The sequence below is a fragment of the Schistocerca serialis genome, chromosome 11 (assembly GCF_023864345.2).
Source record: "Schistocerca serialis cubense isolate TAMUIC-IGC-003099 chromosome 11, iqSchSeri2.2, whole genome shotgun sequence".
Taxonomy (NCBI): Eukaryota; Metazoa; Arthropoda; class Insecta; order Orthoptera; family Acrididae; genus Schistocerca; species Schistocerca serialis.
This window is the reverse complement of record NC_064648.1, coordinates 89,857,937-89,874,553: the sequence shown is the minus strand read 5'-3', so window position 1 is coordinate 89,874,553 and position 16,617 is coordinate 89,857,937. Positions and strand designations below refer to the sequence as shown.

General features: G+C 43.7%; 1 protein-coding gene across 2 annotated transcripts in view; it reads right to left on the bottom strand.

The window, feature by feature from the left end:
- Window positions 1-16,617, bottom strand: part of LOC126426811 (uncharacterized) — a 47,737-nt gene that overhangs the window by 15,853 nt on the left and 15,267 nt on the right. For both annotated transcript variants that reach the window (XM_050088814.1, XM_050088815.1), the window contains exons 3-4: window positions 11,952-12,074; window positions 9,981-10,097 (exon numbers count right to left, since the gene is read on the bottom strand). In XM_050088814.1, coding sequence (XP_049944771.1) covers window positions 9,981-10,097; window positions 11,952-12,074 — 240 coding nt within the window. The remainder of the gene's footprint in view (window positions 1-9,980; window positions 10,098-11,951; window positions 12,075-16,617) is intronic.

Sequence of the window (16,617 nt, the reverse complement as noted above, 5' to 3'; positions counted from 1 at the left end):
AGGAACATGTACGGACAATATTTTAATGAGCTATGTTTCTGATGAGGCACATAAATTTTGTTCAGATTTCGGAATTTCTGATCATTCACCATTATTCATTGAGGATACCAGATCAAATAAGGCAGTTCCACAAAAAAAGCCTACATGAAAAGTAACTTTAACTAGGAAAACAATTTTACTTCACATGAAGCTGATGGCACTTTGACCGAAACACTTCAAGGATTGCAAATTATGAAGCATTTTAAGTAGCTTTTTTAATGTCTTCAATTAAACATTTCCACCTAACTTGTTTTAATAAAGCAATAAAAATAACTGGAATGGATCACTAAAGGTATAACAATTTTTAGTTCTTAATAAATATTACTATAGGCATCACATAAAACACTTTTTTTTTTTTAATTTCAGTGGCTTCTTTCTTTAGCTCACAAAATATGTATGCCATGTGGCTATTTAAGTTTCTTTTTAGAGAGGCACCACAGAAGAGTGAAAAACATAACATTGACTACGGCAGTTATTTTGTGCTGATGGTAATGGAAGCTGTTACCAGGCCAAAAGGTAGTTTGAAAACCACAGTGTTTTTTTCAGGCAGTCCTATCAGAGATTGTACGACTTGGTCTTGTGCCAAGCTCTGAAGTTACTCAGCTAGTTACACAGGAACCCACAGTTTAACAGGGACTTTCAACTGTGCTGCAACTTGGGATATTTCGTGTACAAAAATCACTGTCCAAAGTAAAACACGCAATTTAAAAAAAAATCTTCAACCAACAGTACACTGAACCACAGTCCAATGGATTTGTAGTGAGGCACTCGTCCATCAAACTATACTGATGATGATGATTTGACATTATTTACTGTCCCTTCCTCCGTCTAAAATTCAATCTTTGCCACTGAAGGTATGACTCCATTTTGTTCTTGCCACCCATTACCAGTCACACTCCTCCAGTGACTGAAATGAGTTAATACTTGCATTTTTCTGTTTGCATTCCTTTCTTTTATTACTGTGATCACATTTTGCTGTGTTTACTACTCTTCTACAGTCTCTCTATATGACTATGTTCTCCGTGCGACACGTCTTTAACTGGGGTTCATCTATACGTATCTTGTTGTTGTCTTCAGTTTGAAGACTGGTCTGATGGAGGTATTCATGCTACTCTATCCAATGCAAGCCTCTATCTCCAAATAATTATTGCAACTTACATGCTTCTGCATCTTCTTACTGTATTGATCTCTTGGTATCCCACAATTTCTACCCCCCCCCCCCCAATTCCCTTGAATACTGAATTGGTGATCCTTTAATGTCTCAGAATGTGTCCTACCAACCGATCTATTCTTCTATTCATGCTGTCCCACAAATCTCTCTTCACACTAATTCTATTCAGTACTTCCCCATTGGTTACATGATGTAACCACCTAATCTTTGGCATTCTTCTGTAGTGGCAGAATTCGAAAGCTTTCATTCTCTTCTTGTCTAATCTGTTTCACTTCCACACATGGCTACACTTCATACGAACAAATACTTCCTAACACTTAAATCTATATTTGATTATTTGATGTTAACAAATTTCACTTCTTCACTAATGCTTTTCTTGGGATCGCAAGTCTACGTTTTATATCATCTCTACTTCGGTCATTATCAGTTATTTTCTGTCTATATAACAAAACCCACCTACTACTTTAGGTGTCTTGTTTCCTAACTTAATTCCCTCAGCACCAACTGATTTAATTCAACCACATTCTGTTATTCTTGTTTAGCTTTTGTTGATGTTTATCTTGTATCCTCCATTCGAGACACTGTCCTTTCCATTCAACTGCTCTTCCATGACCTCGGCAAACCCCCAAGTTTTTATTTCTTCCCCTAGAACTATAATTCCTACTCAAAATTTTCCTTTCATTTCCTTATTGTTAGCTAAATGTACAACTGAATAACACTGGCGATAGGCTACAATCTTGTCTCACACTCTTCTCAGCAACTGCTTCACTTTCAAGTATAATTCCCGTAAAAAAAAAAATGTATTGTAATATCTGTGTAACGCGAGTTTTTCATATCTTCGTCATACGTGTACAATTGAATCTTTGGACAGTAGAACAAAGGGTGCTCGTATGTCACAAAAACTGAACCTATTTTGTGTGTGTGTGTGTGTGTGTGTGTGTGTGTGTGTGTAACCACCTTTTTGTAAATCTTATACACTTTTTAGTCTGTTTTAAATAAATAATCTTAACAGGTTATGGGCCCATACCGTATGTGAACAGCCACGAAGTAATTGTTATCGCTCATGACTAAAATAACATGAATTTGCCCATTGTTTGTGTTTTCCACAAAAATGGCAGTCAGTGTTGGTGAATACAAAATGCAAATGGAAAAACTCTAAGCACCTGAAGACTGGACGAAGTGGCAATGGTACGTGTCGATGGTGCTGCGAGCATATGTGCTTGAAGACACTGTAAATGGTACTTACAAGTGTCCTGAAGTGCCACACAGTGCGTCCACGGAGAAAAAGGGGACACACCAGCAGCGGTTGGAAGACGATGCGAAAGCAACATTAACATGAACCCAAGGAACAAATTTGCAATAAGTTACATGAATAATTCCAACAAAGTAATACAAAACGTCTGAACATGTTGACAGAAGCATTTTTTCGTGTTCAAAGTGACGCCAAAGAGAACATTAACACACATATTGCGAAACTGCAGAGCTTTTCATGGATTTGAATGATAAATTGCAGAAGCACAATGAAAAAGAATTTTAAAAGGCCCAATTCTCTCCACTCTAGTCAAAGAATATGACCATTTCAAGAATCTGTGGGACACGAGTCCATCTGAAAAACAAAGTGTGACCCTTTTGACTGAAAAATTTGCAATTGAATTGCATGATCAAAGTATGGTTGAGCTAGCTGTGTTTGTTACACCCAGTTGCCCTGAAAAGATAATTTAGCAAAACAAGTGACGATATAGGTAGCAAAAAATCGAAAAAGGATATCGAACGTGCAAAACAAAGATTTCCTTGTCACAAATGTGGCCAGGTATGCCACTGGGAAGCAGAGTGTCCAACGAAAAAGACAGATAACATTCGCATCAATCATTCTGAAAAGAACCTGGAAACAAGCGTTGCATTTTTTGTCACATGTTTTTAGTGCTTCAACCAAAAGCTGTGTTGGAATCAACAGTTGATACTGTGACAGTGATGCCACAAATGACATCACTGGAAATAAATAATATTTCATTTCACATACGAAATTTGCCATCACTGAAACGATTTCTATTGGGAAAAGAGGTGCAAGCATGTTGGCTCAGGGACAGGGAACTGTGAAAATTCAAATTCAGTTGAATAATGCCAAAAAACTGGTGAATTGGAAGAGGTACTTTATGTTCCTGAAGGAAGGGCTGACTTGTTCTCTGTCAAAGCAGCTGTGTGAAGAGGTTTCTGCATTAGACTTGATGACAGAAGTGTTGAAATTGAAGACAAAGTGACTGGGCAAACAATGATGACTGGTCATGTCAGCCACGGTCTCTGCGTTCTTGACGTACGTGTCGTTAAACCAGTACAGCCAGCTAAAGTGAGTTTGGTGACATTGTCAGATATGCTGCAAGTTTACCGAGAGAGATTTGGACATCAACACAAACAATATGTGAAATGTATCTTTAAGCAGATGAACATCAATGTGGATGGGTGCAACGAAGAATTCTGTGATGGATGTGCAATTGGAAAAATGCATAGAGTCCCATACAGGATTAGAATGAACTGACCAATGGTTACAGATAAACAAATCCATGTTGACGTAAATGGACCTATGTCCAAAGTCTCTCTCAAAAAAGCTCACATTACACATGTTTGAAAGATGATTTTAGCAAGTTCTGTAAAATTTTCTTTCTTAAGCACAAAAGTGCAGTCAGCACAGTCCTGGAACATTCTTGAATGAATACAAGACAAATGGTCATGCTGTCAAACAGTTCAGGTGTGATGGAGGAAGAGAGCTCGATAAGAAGAAAGTGTCAATTGCTGGCAAGCAGAGGCATAGAGCAGTGCATCACTCCACCTTACACACCACAACAAAATACTGTTGCAGAAAGAGAAAACCACACTATTGCGGAGTGTGCACGTTCTATGTTGAACCCCCAGTGAACTGCCAAAGGAACTGTGGGCAGAAGCACGCAATACTGCTGCATATCTTCTTAAATTGCACTGTGAAGTCCTCTACTGAAAACAAACTTTTGTGAAGTTCTCTACTGAAAACAAACTTTCATATGAACTGTGGTACGAGCAACCAATAGGCAACCTGGATCATCTGAGAATCTTTAGAACAGAAAGTTATGTGCATGTGAATAAGAATTTTTATTCAAATTTTGATGACAAAGTTGTGCTTGGACATCTGGCAGGGTATGTAAATGACAGATGGTTTTAGGGTCTGGATTCCATCTCAAAGAAAAGTCGTACCAAGTCACAATGTAAAATTCAAGTCTGAAGTTGTATGCAATCTGCATACAAGCGCTGCTGAATTTGAAGTTGCTGGTGAAGACACTGTTCAACAGAGCCTAATTAGACTTCTGATGAGAATAAGGACTCAGAAGCTGTCAGCCATGATGAGAGAACAGAAAGAGTAAGTGCTGCGGAAGAAGACTTGGAGACAAAGTCAAGTTCCAGAGGAGTAATAAGGAGGAAGAAACTTTGGGTATGGTATTAATTTCTGGAGGATGCAAAGTTTTGAGTGAGAAGCGAAGAAGCAAATGTGACAAGAAGAAGCCAGCATGGATGACCAGAACATGGCTGGAACATGACTGGAACTCCTTTCATCAGGGACAAGGTCCAAGTGCGTATGCCAAAGCTTTGCAGTCTAGCAATAAAAATCAGCGGCTGGAGACCATTCATGAAGAATTAAAGTCCCTGAAAGAGAATAATACTCAGATATTAGTTGAGTGACCATACAGTGATGCTCATTATGCTGGTGAGAAGGACACAAGACACTCAATGAGAGGTGTTGCCGCAACTATCAGTAATGGAACAGGCAATTAAAAAAGACAGTGGCAACATCTCCCATGGAAGCTGAAATAATATCGGGCAGTGCAGGAGCAAAGGAGCTGATCTGGTTAAAAAGGCTGTATGAATTGATTGGAACTTCCAAACAGGTGAAACCTCCACAATGTGTGTGTTTGACACTGCAAGTACTGTAAAACTACGCAAAAACCCAACACACCATAGAAAATCAAAGCACATAGAATTACATCACTTCTGCATCAGGGAAACATTCTTTAATGGTGATCTTGAATTAGAACACATTGATGGGACCAACCAGTTAACCGATCTGCTAACCAAGCCACAGGAAAGGGTTTGACTCAAGATGCTGCACGAAAGAATTGGAGTGCAGAAGATTAAATCCACGTGAAATTCAGTAGTCACCTTTTATTTTTCTTTTGAGGATGTGTCAATACTAAAAGAAAAATAAAATGTGTTGTAACATCTGTTTAACACACTTTTTCATATCTTTGTCATATGTGTACAATTGAATCTTTGGACAGCAGGACCGAGGATGCTTGCCTTCGTCACAAAACTGAAACATCTCTCTCTCTCTCTCTCTCTCTCTCTCTCTCTCTCTCTCTCTCTCTCTCTCTCTCTCTGTGTGTGTGTGTGTGTGTGTGTGTGTGTGTGTGTGTAACCCTGTTTTTGCAGATCTTATGCACTTTGTAGTCTGTTTTAAATAAATAATCTTAACAATTCCTACTTCAAATTTTCATTTCACTTCCTTATTATTGGCTAAATGTACAACCGAATAACATTGGCGATAGGCTTCACCCCTGTCTCACCCACTTCTCAACCACTGCTTCACTTTCTTACCCCCTCAACTCTCATAACTACCACGTGATATATCCGTAGAAGGTGTAAATAGCCTTTCACTCCCTATATTTTACTCCTACTACCTCCAGAATTTCAAAGAGTATTCCACTCAACATTATCGAAAGCTTTCTTGAAGGCCACAAATGCTATAAATGTACGTTTTCCTTCTCTTAATCTATCTCCTAAGACAAGTCTTAGGATCAATATTGCCTCATATGTTCCCACATTCCTGCGTTATCCTAGGATTTCTACTAGGCCTTATCTTTCTTGTTATTTGATCCTCTGCTGCCATCACTATTTCATCTCTAGAAGGCACCCATTCATCATGTACTGCATTCCTTTCCCCTGTTCTAGTCAGTCCTTATCTAATGCATCCTCAAACTCAACAAATTCAGATTCATTCTATCTATCCAGGTCCCATCCCCTTAATTTTGCACCTTTGTATATTTTCTTTATTTTTAATCTACATCTTTATGCATACGTGAATACAATCTTTATGCATGTGTTTTTGTCATAAGAGAAAATAATGAGAGCTACAGTACTACCTCTTAACAAATATAGGTGCATTTACTAAAAACTTTCATCATCATGTGAAATGTTCACTGAGTATAGGTCTCCATTCAACATTTTCATGTGATGGCAGTTTGTTCTCTGAAAACTTTTCCAGAGACAGATTAATTTCCAGGGAATTGCTGACATAACGTGCATTTAAGTGCAAGGATGTAGTCAGTCTGTTATAATGAAGTTTTCAACTTATTTCTGCCATTAACAAGCAGTATGCCATTCCACATATGATGATGATAAAAATGAAAATCTTTATGTCATCAACTGCACACAGATGAGCCAAACCCATACTTCAGGAAAACAGAGAAAATCAAAACAGCTGTGAAATAAAACTTACAAGTAACATTTTACTTCTGGAGTTGTCATTCGCCCAAGTCACCTGCTGTCCTTTTAATTCGCTACGGGTATTTAAATTTTGAAGGGATGTAAGTTCAGGTAAGCAAAATACTCCCTCTTGCTTCAGCCAGTCAGCTGAATTTCCTTTAGCATTAACTCTTGTTCCTCAAAACCCTGTAAAACCGTAACTCAAGATGTGGCAGCATCAGAACTGTACATTTAGACTGTCTTAAGATGTCAAGAACGAAGAGTTCGTAATAAAAAGGGTGTAAGACAGGGATCCTGTCTTTGCCTCTACTGTTCAATCTGTACACCAAAGAAGCAATGATGGGAATGAAAGAAAGATTCAGGTGTGGAATTAAAATTCAAGGTGAAAAGATATCAGTGATCGACCCCACAATCCAGAGCCAGCAATGCTAACCATTAGACCAAAAGCTGTGGAAGAAAGTGAAGAAGAATTACACGTCTGTTGAATGGAATGACCAGTTTGATGTGTACGGATTAGGAGTAAATCGAAGAAAGACTAAAGTAATGAGTAGTAGTACAAATTAGAAAGGCGAGAAACTTAACATCACAATAAGAGATCAAGAAGTAGAGGAATTATTCTACCTAAGCAGAAAAAAGCCCATGATGGATGGAGCAAGGAGAACACAAAAAGCCGACTAGCACTGGCAAAAATGGCATTCCTGGCCAAAAAAGGTGTACTAATTTCAAATATGCCTTAATTTGAGCAAGAAATTTGTGATAATGTGAATTTGCAGCACAACATTGTATGCTAGTGAAAAATGGACTGTGGGAAAACCGGAACGGAAGAGAATCGAAGGATTTGAGAAGTGCTGCTACAGGTGATTGTTGAAAATTAGGTGAACTGATAAGGTAAAGAACAATGAGGTTCTCAGCAGAATCACCAAGTGAAAAGAATATATGGAAAACAGTGATAAGAAGAAGGGACCGAATGGTAGGACATTTGTTAAGACATCAGGGAGTAGCTTCCAAGGTACAAGTGGGAACAGTAGATGGTAGAAACTATAGAGGAAGACAGATTGAAATACATGTAATAAATGAGGATGCAGGTTGGAACTTGTATCATGAAAGTGCAAGGCTTCTAACAGAATGACATGTCATTTGCAACAGTATTTTTGTTTTAGTACTATTCAACTTTATAGGTATTAGTATAATTACAACAATGGTGACCCTCGACAAGACACTGGCACCCACAATTCCGCAAAGAAGTCTGGCAAACTAGAAAACTACTTAGTATGTTTGAGACAGCAACAGAAACCACAGTTTCGAAACCAAGCAAAGAAAGAATTAGGAATGCTAACTATTGAACCCCTCCCCATCACCCCCCCACCCACCTCTCTACTCGTGATGACACAAATTATGGAAGAGGCATCCAAGATGCTGCCCATTTATAAAATAATCTGTTGAGCAGGCTGGTCCATAAAAATATTTGGAGTTGCTGTAATTAGGTGCTAATGCAATATAGGTGGAATGTGGACCTGAGAAATGCATGAAATTCGCTGTAGGTTTAGGGTATGTCACTGCTGTTTACAATAAAGCATGAAGAGAAGGCCTGATTCTCAAGTTCATTTATGTCATAACCTAGTAATTTTACTCAAAAGCATGCACTGACTGGTGTTTTTCACTTTTCTGTGTAGAAGAACTAGCACATGGGACAAGAGCCTGAAGGATATTTTGCCTCAAGGACCAAACCTGGCTTGAATTCTGTAGAATTAGTATATCTGAGACATACCAATTACTGACTCTAAACAAATCCAGTATGCAGGTAACCTGGTATTAACACACCAGAACAAATATATTGTGCAGTGTGAGAATACATTATCAAGTGACCTTACTACAATGAATGAGAAAAATGGAGACTCCAGTCAAGTCTAAGTAAAACACTTCTCTGCTTTTCCACCTCCATAATAAATGAGTTATACACAAAGTTATATTTGCTACTTGATAGGATCAAAGTTTCATAAGACTACTTTGCTCATTGTCTAGGTGTTATCTTCTATCTGAGAACACGACAAACAAGTTTAAATTAGGAGGAAATCTATTAAACAAAACATGAGAAATCAATTGGGCAGCAAATGCAGTTATGACACAGAAGGCTGCAATTACTCTTACATATTCAGATGCTGAATACTGTGGCACAGAACCTGCATGCATACAAAAAATGATTAGTTTACAACAGAATGCAGCTATGACAACCATTACTGGTACTGACAGTTTAACTCCTAACGAATGTTTGCCTGCATTATGCAATACTACTTCTCCAGAGCTTACAAGAACCGAGTCTGGCTTTCAAATTTTTAACAACACAGCACCATATGCCCAAAGTCATACAGCTAACTCTGAACGATACTGAGCACACCACTCAAGAGCCTAGCAAATAAAAATGGGACAATAGAGATGTGACCCTAGCAGTCTTGTAGCGGAAGTGCTGCACATGAATGAATTGGAGGAACATAGGCATTCAAGGGCAGCCTTTCAAATTTTACAAAAACAATGAAGGTAAAACATTTTTGGTACAGTTTTATTGTTTCAAAACATTCACCTTTGAAATTTATACTCTTTTTCATGTGTTAAAAGCAATTCTGAAACATTTTTTCACTATCATGTAGAAGCACTGGTTTAGAGAGATTAACTGTTTATTGAGGTGGTGAAAATGCTGGTCCATGCATTTTTAGTCTGAATGCAGCATTAACTCCTTTTATGGTGTTATACAATGTTATACAATATTCCTCAAACCAACTGTGAACAGTATTTTCCGAAACTAACTGATTGTCAAAAGCTGAAAGAAGCAATTCGAGCCATTGTTGTCGAGTTACGCCTTTGAAGGAAAAAAAAAACCATTAAGAAAATATATGATGAAAACCTTCAGCACACTTTCTTTAAAACTACACTGCCAGTTTTTTCAGCTACCACTGTTTTAACAATTACAAATAATACATTTTAAAAAAGTAATAATGTCACACCTGAAATGACTCCACCTAGGAGTCATTTGTAAAACAATGAAAGGCAACCCTTATATTGTGCAGAACTGTTCAGTCCCTGTATTTACTTGGGCTCTGAGAAACTCATTAAGCCACATGAAATGCTTCCATTTCATTGAATTACTTAGACATTTGTTAGTAAATACCTGTTTATAAATACATTCTATAATGCCAATTTGATAACACTAAAATAACAAACTTGAAAACTGAAGATCCATTTGTTACATGTGAGGCCTACATATTCTTACCAGGACAGGAGTATCTGTGATGGCAGGCTTTGGAAACTCTTGTCTATCATCCACACCAGCAGAATCTTCCACAGGGGCCTCAGCATTGTCACTGTTGAGCTCCAATGGGCTTTCCACCTGCAAGATACCATGGTAATACAGTGCTACATCACTCATAGCATGCCCCCTGGATGAGGGTGTACATTGCCTTTAATGAGATACCATGATCAACACTTTTCTTTATGCCTTTTTTAAGTGCTAATGAAGGTATCATACAAGTGAGGCTTCAACTAACATTGTTGAAGTGACTTAATTGCTTTGTGCAGTTTTCATATTTTATTTATTTTTACATCAGTATCAGGGAAAGATTGCTTAACACTGTACTAAAAAAAATGCATATATGCTCATTGAAGTCATTCCCATGCTGTCACTTGTATTATAGGTAACTTCTATTGTTTATATACCTTGTGTTTATAAGGTAGGACTAATAAATACGTAATTCAGTTTTGATACCTGGACCAGAACAACATATTGATTGACAGTTAGCATGGAATTGGAGGGGGGGGGGGGGGGGGGGCAGGAGGAGGAGGAGGGGGGGAGGGTTACCATCACTTCACCATTAGGTACAAGCACAATATAGTTCTGTTGACAGCAGCTGCATAGTTGTGTAGTGAGTACATTCACATGTTAACGTGCAGGTAGAGTTTGCTTTGTACAATCCTGAAAATCTTATCAATTTCCCAAACAGTTTCAGAGTTAGTTTAACACATTCTGTTAAACAAACCCAACACACACAGAAAAGCACATAAGGACAAATCACAACAATTATGTCAAAAATCTGAATTTGTCTGCAACTGACAGGTAACAGAAAACTAACGTAGCAGAGTAATACGAGATCAAACAAAGGAAAATCCAGGATCAACTTTCCTTCTCTAATAGAGTAATATGAGAACTGCGTATGCAACAGCAAATGTGAGCAAACTTGTGGTCTGACTGGTTTTTGCTAAGCTAGCATTCCTGTAAACAACCAGCTACCAGTTACTTTGTTATTCTGATCAAAGTAAAGTGATTCTAATACCTCACATTTGTTTTTGAATGAAAGTACTGGTTTCACAGTTCATTGCTATTAGTCTTCATGTATTACAATGTTCTTGGCTGTGCATTTAGAGACCATTTTTTCTCCATCTTTAAATTCAAAGCATTGTTTATGGACTCACACAGGAAAACTTTCTTTTTTTTCCTTTTGACAAAAAACAGAATGTGTGTTTTTAAGATTTACCAAAGTAGTAAAATCAAGCATTATAATGCTAGACACCAAAATAAAGCTTACAGCAAGGCACCTACAATGACAAATTCCAGGTTCCTAGCATCAATAGTTTCTAAATTAAGGATATTATTCTTTAATGCCGGTCTCAGAGAAATTAGCAGTCTTCATTTTCTCAAATTTGGAGAAAAAAATGATGTGTATCATAAGAAAATGAAATTTGCTACTTTTTTCCTTATTCTGTGGGTACCTAAAATAATAAAATCTGACGTTATGAGGTCCAAACCTTCGGCTGGCTTGAATTGGACTGACCCTTTATTCATACATAGTTACATAAAGGAAATATTTTCACAAGCTATGCATCCGCTCCCCCTCCTCCACTATACAAATTGTCCGCCACACTTTGGACCTTCCATCACTCACAAGGCCACCTCATACTACGAGTAATAAGATTGAATTCCAAGAACAGACATAGCACAAAGAAATTAGCACTATTATCTCCTATACGATTTCTGCAGCTGGTTTTTAGAGCAGTTCCTTCAGACATGCCAAGACAGCAAGATGGTCCACACGTAGCGTGTACCATTGCAATCTTCTACCAGGAAGGGAATTATGGAATGTTGTTTATTTTTTCTTATTCCAAACACAAAAATTCTGCCAATTCACATTGTGATTGTTTAAGGCAAGTAACAGCTGTGTCATAAATATTCAACTTTCATTTCACTCACCAAAATAGGGGTTCTTGATATGCCAACAGTGGCGGACCTGGGATCATTCAACAGCCTTCTATGGTGGTGGGTATCATCCGTTGTCACTTCGTCTGTCTCAGCAGCACTTGATTTGAACAGCACCTGGAATCCAGATATTACAGATTTATATCAAACTGCTCATAAGAGTTGTGAAAAATGGTGAATAACTAATTATTATTCTTCATTTGTATAACAATAATGGAAATTCCTGGATGGAACAACACTTAGAATAAGGGAAAGGCAACCAATCATCTACAGCAGACCAATGCTTTGGGCAAAGAATCCTGTGACAGAAAACAGTGTTCACACTAGCTCTTCTTTGGACTAAAGTACACACATTTCCACACACAACTACTCAAATGTACACTCCCATGGCCATAGCCAAATTGGTTATTGATGCTTCATTACTGCTAAAAGTTAACTGAGCTGATGAAGGTGGGGAAGGTTAAAGGAGCACGCAAGGAAGGGATAGTGGGAATGAGGCAGGTCTGGAGAGGAGAGGGGGTAGAGGAGGAGGGGGGAGAGGAGAAGGGGGGAGAGGAGGAGGAGGGGGGGGAGAGGACGAGGAGGGGGGGGAGGAGGAGGAGGGGGGGAGAGGACGAGGAGGGGGGGGGGGAGAGGACGAGGAGGAGGGGGGGGGGAGAGGACGAGGAGGAGGGGGGGGAGAGGACGAGGAGGAGGGGGGGAGAGGACGAGGAGGAGGGGGGGAGAGGACGAGGAGGAGGGGGGAGAGGACGAGGAGGAGGGGGGGGAGAGGACGAGGAGGAGGGGGGGAGAGGACGAGGAGGAGGGGGGGGGAGAGGACGAGGAGGAGGGGGGAGAGGAGGAGGAGGGGGAGAGGAGGAGGAGGGGGAGAGGAGGAGGAGGGGGAGAGGAGGAGGAGGGGAGAGGAGGAGGAGGGGGAGAGGAGGAGGAGGAGGAGGAGGGGGAGAGGAGGAGGAGGAGGAGGAGGGGGAGAGGAGGAGGAGGAGGAGGAGGGGGAGAGGAGGATGAGGAGGAGGAGGGGGGGAGGAGGGGGAGAGGAGGAGGAGGGGGAGAGGAGGAGGAGGGGGAGAGGAGGAGGAGGGGGAGAGGAGGAGGAGGGGGAGAGGAGGAGGAGGGGGAGAGGAGGAGGAGGGGGAGAGGAGGAGGAGGGGGAGAGGAGGAGGAGGGGGAGAGGAGGAGGAGGGGGAGAGGAGGAGGAGGGGGAGAGGAGGAGGAGGGGGAGAGGAGGAGGAGGGGGAGAGGAGAGGAGGAGGGGGGAGAGGAGGAGGAGGGGGAGAGGAGGAGGAGGGGGGGGAGAGGAGGAGGAGGGGGGGGGAGAGGAGGAGGAGGGGGGGAGAGGAGGAGGGGGGGGGGGGGAGAGGAGGAGGAGGGGGGGGATAGGAGGAGGAGGGGGGGATAGGAGGAGGAGGGGGGATAGGAGGAGGAGGGGGGGATAGGAGGAGGAGGGGGGGATAGGAGGAGGAGGGGGGGATAGGAGGAGGAGGGGGGGGATAGGAGGAGGAGGGGGGATAGGAGGAGGAGGGGGGGATAGGAGGAGGAGGGGGGGGAGAGGAGGAGGGGGGGAGAGGAGGAGGGGGGGAGAGGAGGAGGGGGGGAGAGGAGGAGGGGGGGAGAGGAGGAGGGGGGGAGAGGAGGAGGGGGGGAGAGGAGGAGGGGGGGAGAGGAGGAGGGGGGAGAGGAGGAGGGGGGAGAGGAGGGGGGGAGAGGAGGAGGGGGGAGAGGAGGAGGGGGGAGAGGAGGAGGGGGGAGAGGAGGAGGGGGGGAGAGGAGGAGGGGGGGGAGAGGAGGAGGGGGGGAGCGGAGGAGGGGGGGAGCGGAGGAGGGGGGGAGCGGAGGAGGGGGGGGAGCGGAGGAGGGGGGGGAGAGGAGGAGGGGGGGAGAGGAGGAGGGGGGGGAGAGGAGGAGGGGGGGGAGAGGAGGAGGGGGGGAGAGGAGGAGGGGGGGAGAGGAGGAGGGGGGGAGAGGAGGAGGGGGGGGAGAGGAGGAGGGGGGGGAGAGGAGGAGGGGGGGAGAGGAGGAGGGGGGAGAGGAGGAGGGGGGAGAGGAGGAGGGGGGGAGAGGAGGAGGGGGGGAGAGGAGGAGGGGGGAGAGGAGGAGGGGGGAGAGGAGGAGGGGGGGAGAGGGAGGGGGAGAGGAGGAGGGGGGAGAGGAGGAGGGGGGAGAGGAGGAGGGGGGGAGAGGAGGAGGGGGGAGAGGAGGAGGGGGGAGAGGAGGAGGGGGGAGAGGAGGAGGGGGGAGAGGAGGAGGGGGGGAGAGGAGGAGGGGGGAGAGGAGGAGGGGGGGAGAGGAGGAGGGGGGAGAGGAGGAGGGGGGAGAGGAGGAGGGGGGAGAGGAGGAGGGGGGAGAGGAGGAGGGGGGAGAGGAGGAGGGGGGAGAGGAGGAGGGGGGAGAGGAGAGGGGGAGAGGAGGAGGGGGGAGAGGAGGAGGGGGGAGAGGAGGAGGGGGGAGAGGAGGAGGGGGGAGGAGGAGGAGGGGAGGAGGAGGGGGAGAGGAGGAGGGGGGAGAGGAGGAGGGGGGAGAGGAGGAGGGGGGGAGAGGAGGAGGGGGGAGAGGAGGAGGGGGGAGAGGAGGAGGGGGGAGAGGAGGAGGGGGGAGAGGAGGAGGGGGGAGAGGAGGAGGGGGGAGAGGAGGAGGGGGGAGAGGAGGAGGGGGGAGAGGAGAGGCAAAGGCCTGGTGCACTGAGTAATTCCCACACACCGAATGAAACACTGTATGGCTCCAGGTGATGTGTTGTAAATGGTAAGTGAAGACACTCTACCTGGTATTTGAGGACACAAAGTAGAAGCTAATCATTCTCAGGTGCAGAGACTCTAGCAAAATGAAAAAAAATGTTTGGCAGCAGCATCTAGATCAGTGTAGACATCATCATTCACAGAGATACCAGCGATGCAGGCAGGGTACTGGTGTCCATAGAGGTGATGAATTTCCCCCTAATCCGTGAAGGAAGGGTACATTCCAGTGGCAGCAACATACTGCTCCCAGCACACTCGTTTCTGTTGTTTCATGAGGTCGTGGACTTGGGCACAGAGCCACTTAACAGTAACAAGTTGGTCCAAACACTGACGTCACTTATGGCATTGGAGAGCCAGCCTGTAAATTTCTAATTGTCACAGTGATTTCAGTGGTCCAGCTGCTCATACAATGGCTGCAACTGTGCTCTGGACAACTGCACCAATACCTCCATGTGTTGGGATGTGATGGACAATGGCAGTCGTGAATGTATTTCAAGCAGCTTCTGAGAGAACCCGTATGGATGGAAGCCCAGACGAGTGACGCTGAGGGAGGGTCAAAACAATAAGATAATGGTCACTGCTGCAGATGTCATCATGGAATCTCCAAAGAATGGATGGGAAAAGATCTGGGCTGCAAATGGAAAGGTCAATGGCCAAATGAGACTCATAAGCCACACAGAAGTGTGTGGGAACACCAGTATTCAAGAGGCAAAGATTGAGCTTTGCAAGCAAGATTTTGACAACTTTGCCACATCCAGCAGTCTTAGTTCCATCCCACAAAGGGTTGTGGGCACTGAAGTCACCATTAGGAAGAGTGTGTTACAGATGGCAGATTCTGGAGATATCTTCACACGAACAGCCACAATTTTCGTAGTCGTGTTGAGTGGTACGTGTTTGCTGCAGACGGAGTCTAAAATTTATGTGCAAACACCACCTGATGCTCTTTCAGACGGTGGTAACTCTTAAAATAACCCCAAAAGTCGCAGGGAGTAGATGTCTGCACTGCTGGCAAACAAGTTTCCTCGAGAGCCATGGGGAAAAAAAACAAAAAAACAACAACAAGGAATGTGCACAACGGATGTCATAGCTCACCCAAGTGGCAGAAAAAACAGCTACAGTTCCACCGGAGGGCCACACTACCAGGATCTCGTGGGTGCATGAAGAGACCAAAGAGGCAGGTCATGCCTCAATGCCACCTGCTGTGAAGATACACCAGCAAAACAAAAACAAAGTGCACAGAATGGTCATAGGGCCCACCAGGAACACTGCTTCGGATACAGAGGTGGAACACACAGGGTCTGGCGGCATGGGGGCCATCAGAATCTCCCCCTTTTTGGAGGACTTCAATGATTTAAACTTTTGCAAGGGCGCACCTGCCTCAGATTCTGGGACAGAGGAGGAATGTGAAGTCCTACGACCTGTAAACTGTAGCTCCTTCAGGTCAGCAGAGTAGTGGGAAGGGAATGCCCCAAGGAACACCTTCCTGGTAAAGGGTGCCGGAGGGTGTTGCTTCTCTGGTTGGAGGTTGGGGACTGATGTCACTGCAGACAGGGAGTTGACATTCCCAAGAGAGCTGTGGAGGAAGAAGTTGGAGGAGGAGCCCCAAAAATAAGACGTGCAGGTGTAGTTGGGTAGCTCCTAGGGTCAGACATAGAAGACACAGAGCAATGGCACAGTCACTGAAGTGGATGACGCCATCGTAGCAGTAGCACATGTCACTGTCATACGTGTAATGTGTAAGTGACCATATTTCTTCTTGGCCCTTTTATACGTGGGGTTGTCAAGGGTCTCTTACTCCTCAATTTTCTTTTTGCAATTGAAAACAGTGCAGTCTGGGAACACTGAGAAAGGCATTCTCCAAGTTGACACAGATTGGAAGGGTGGGGGATGGGTGGGCACAAGGAGCATTCGTGTCAACTGATGGCCAC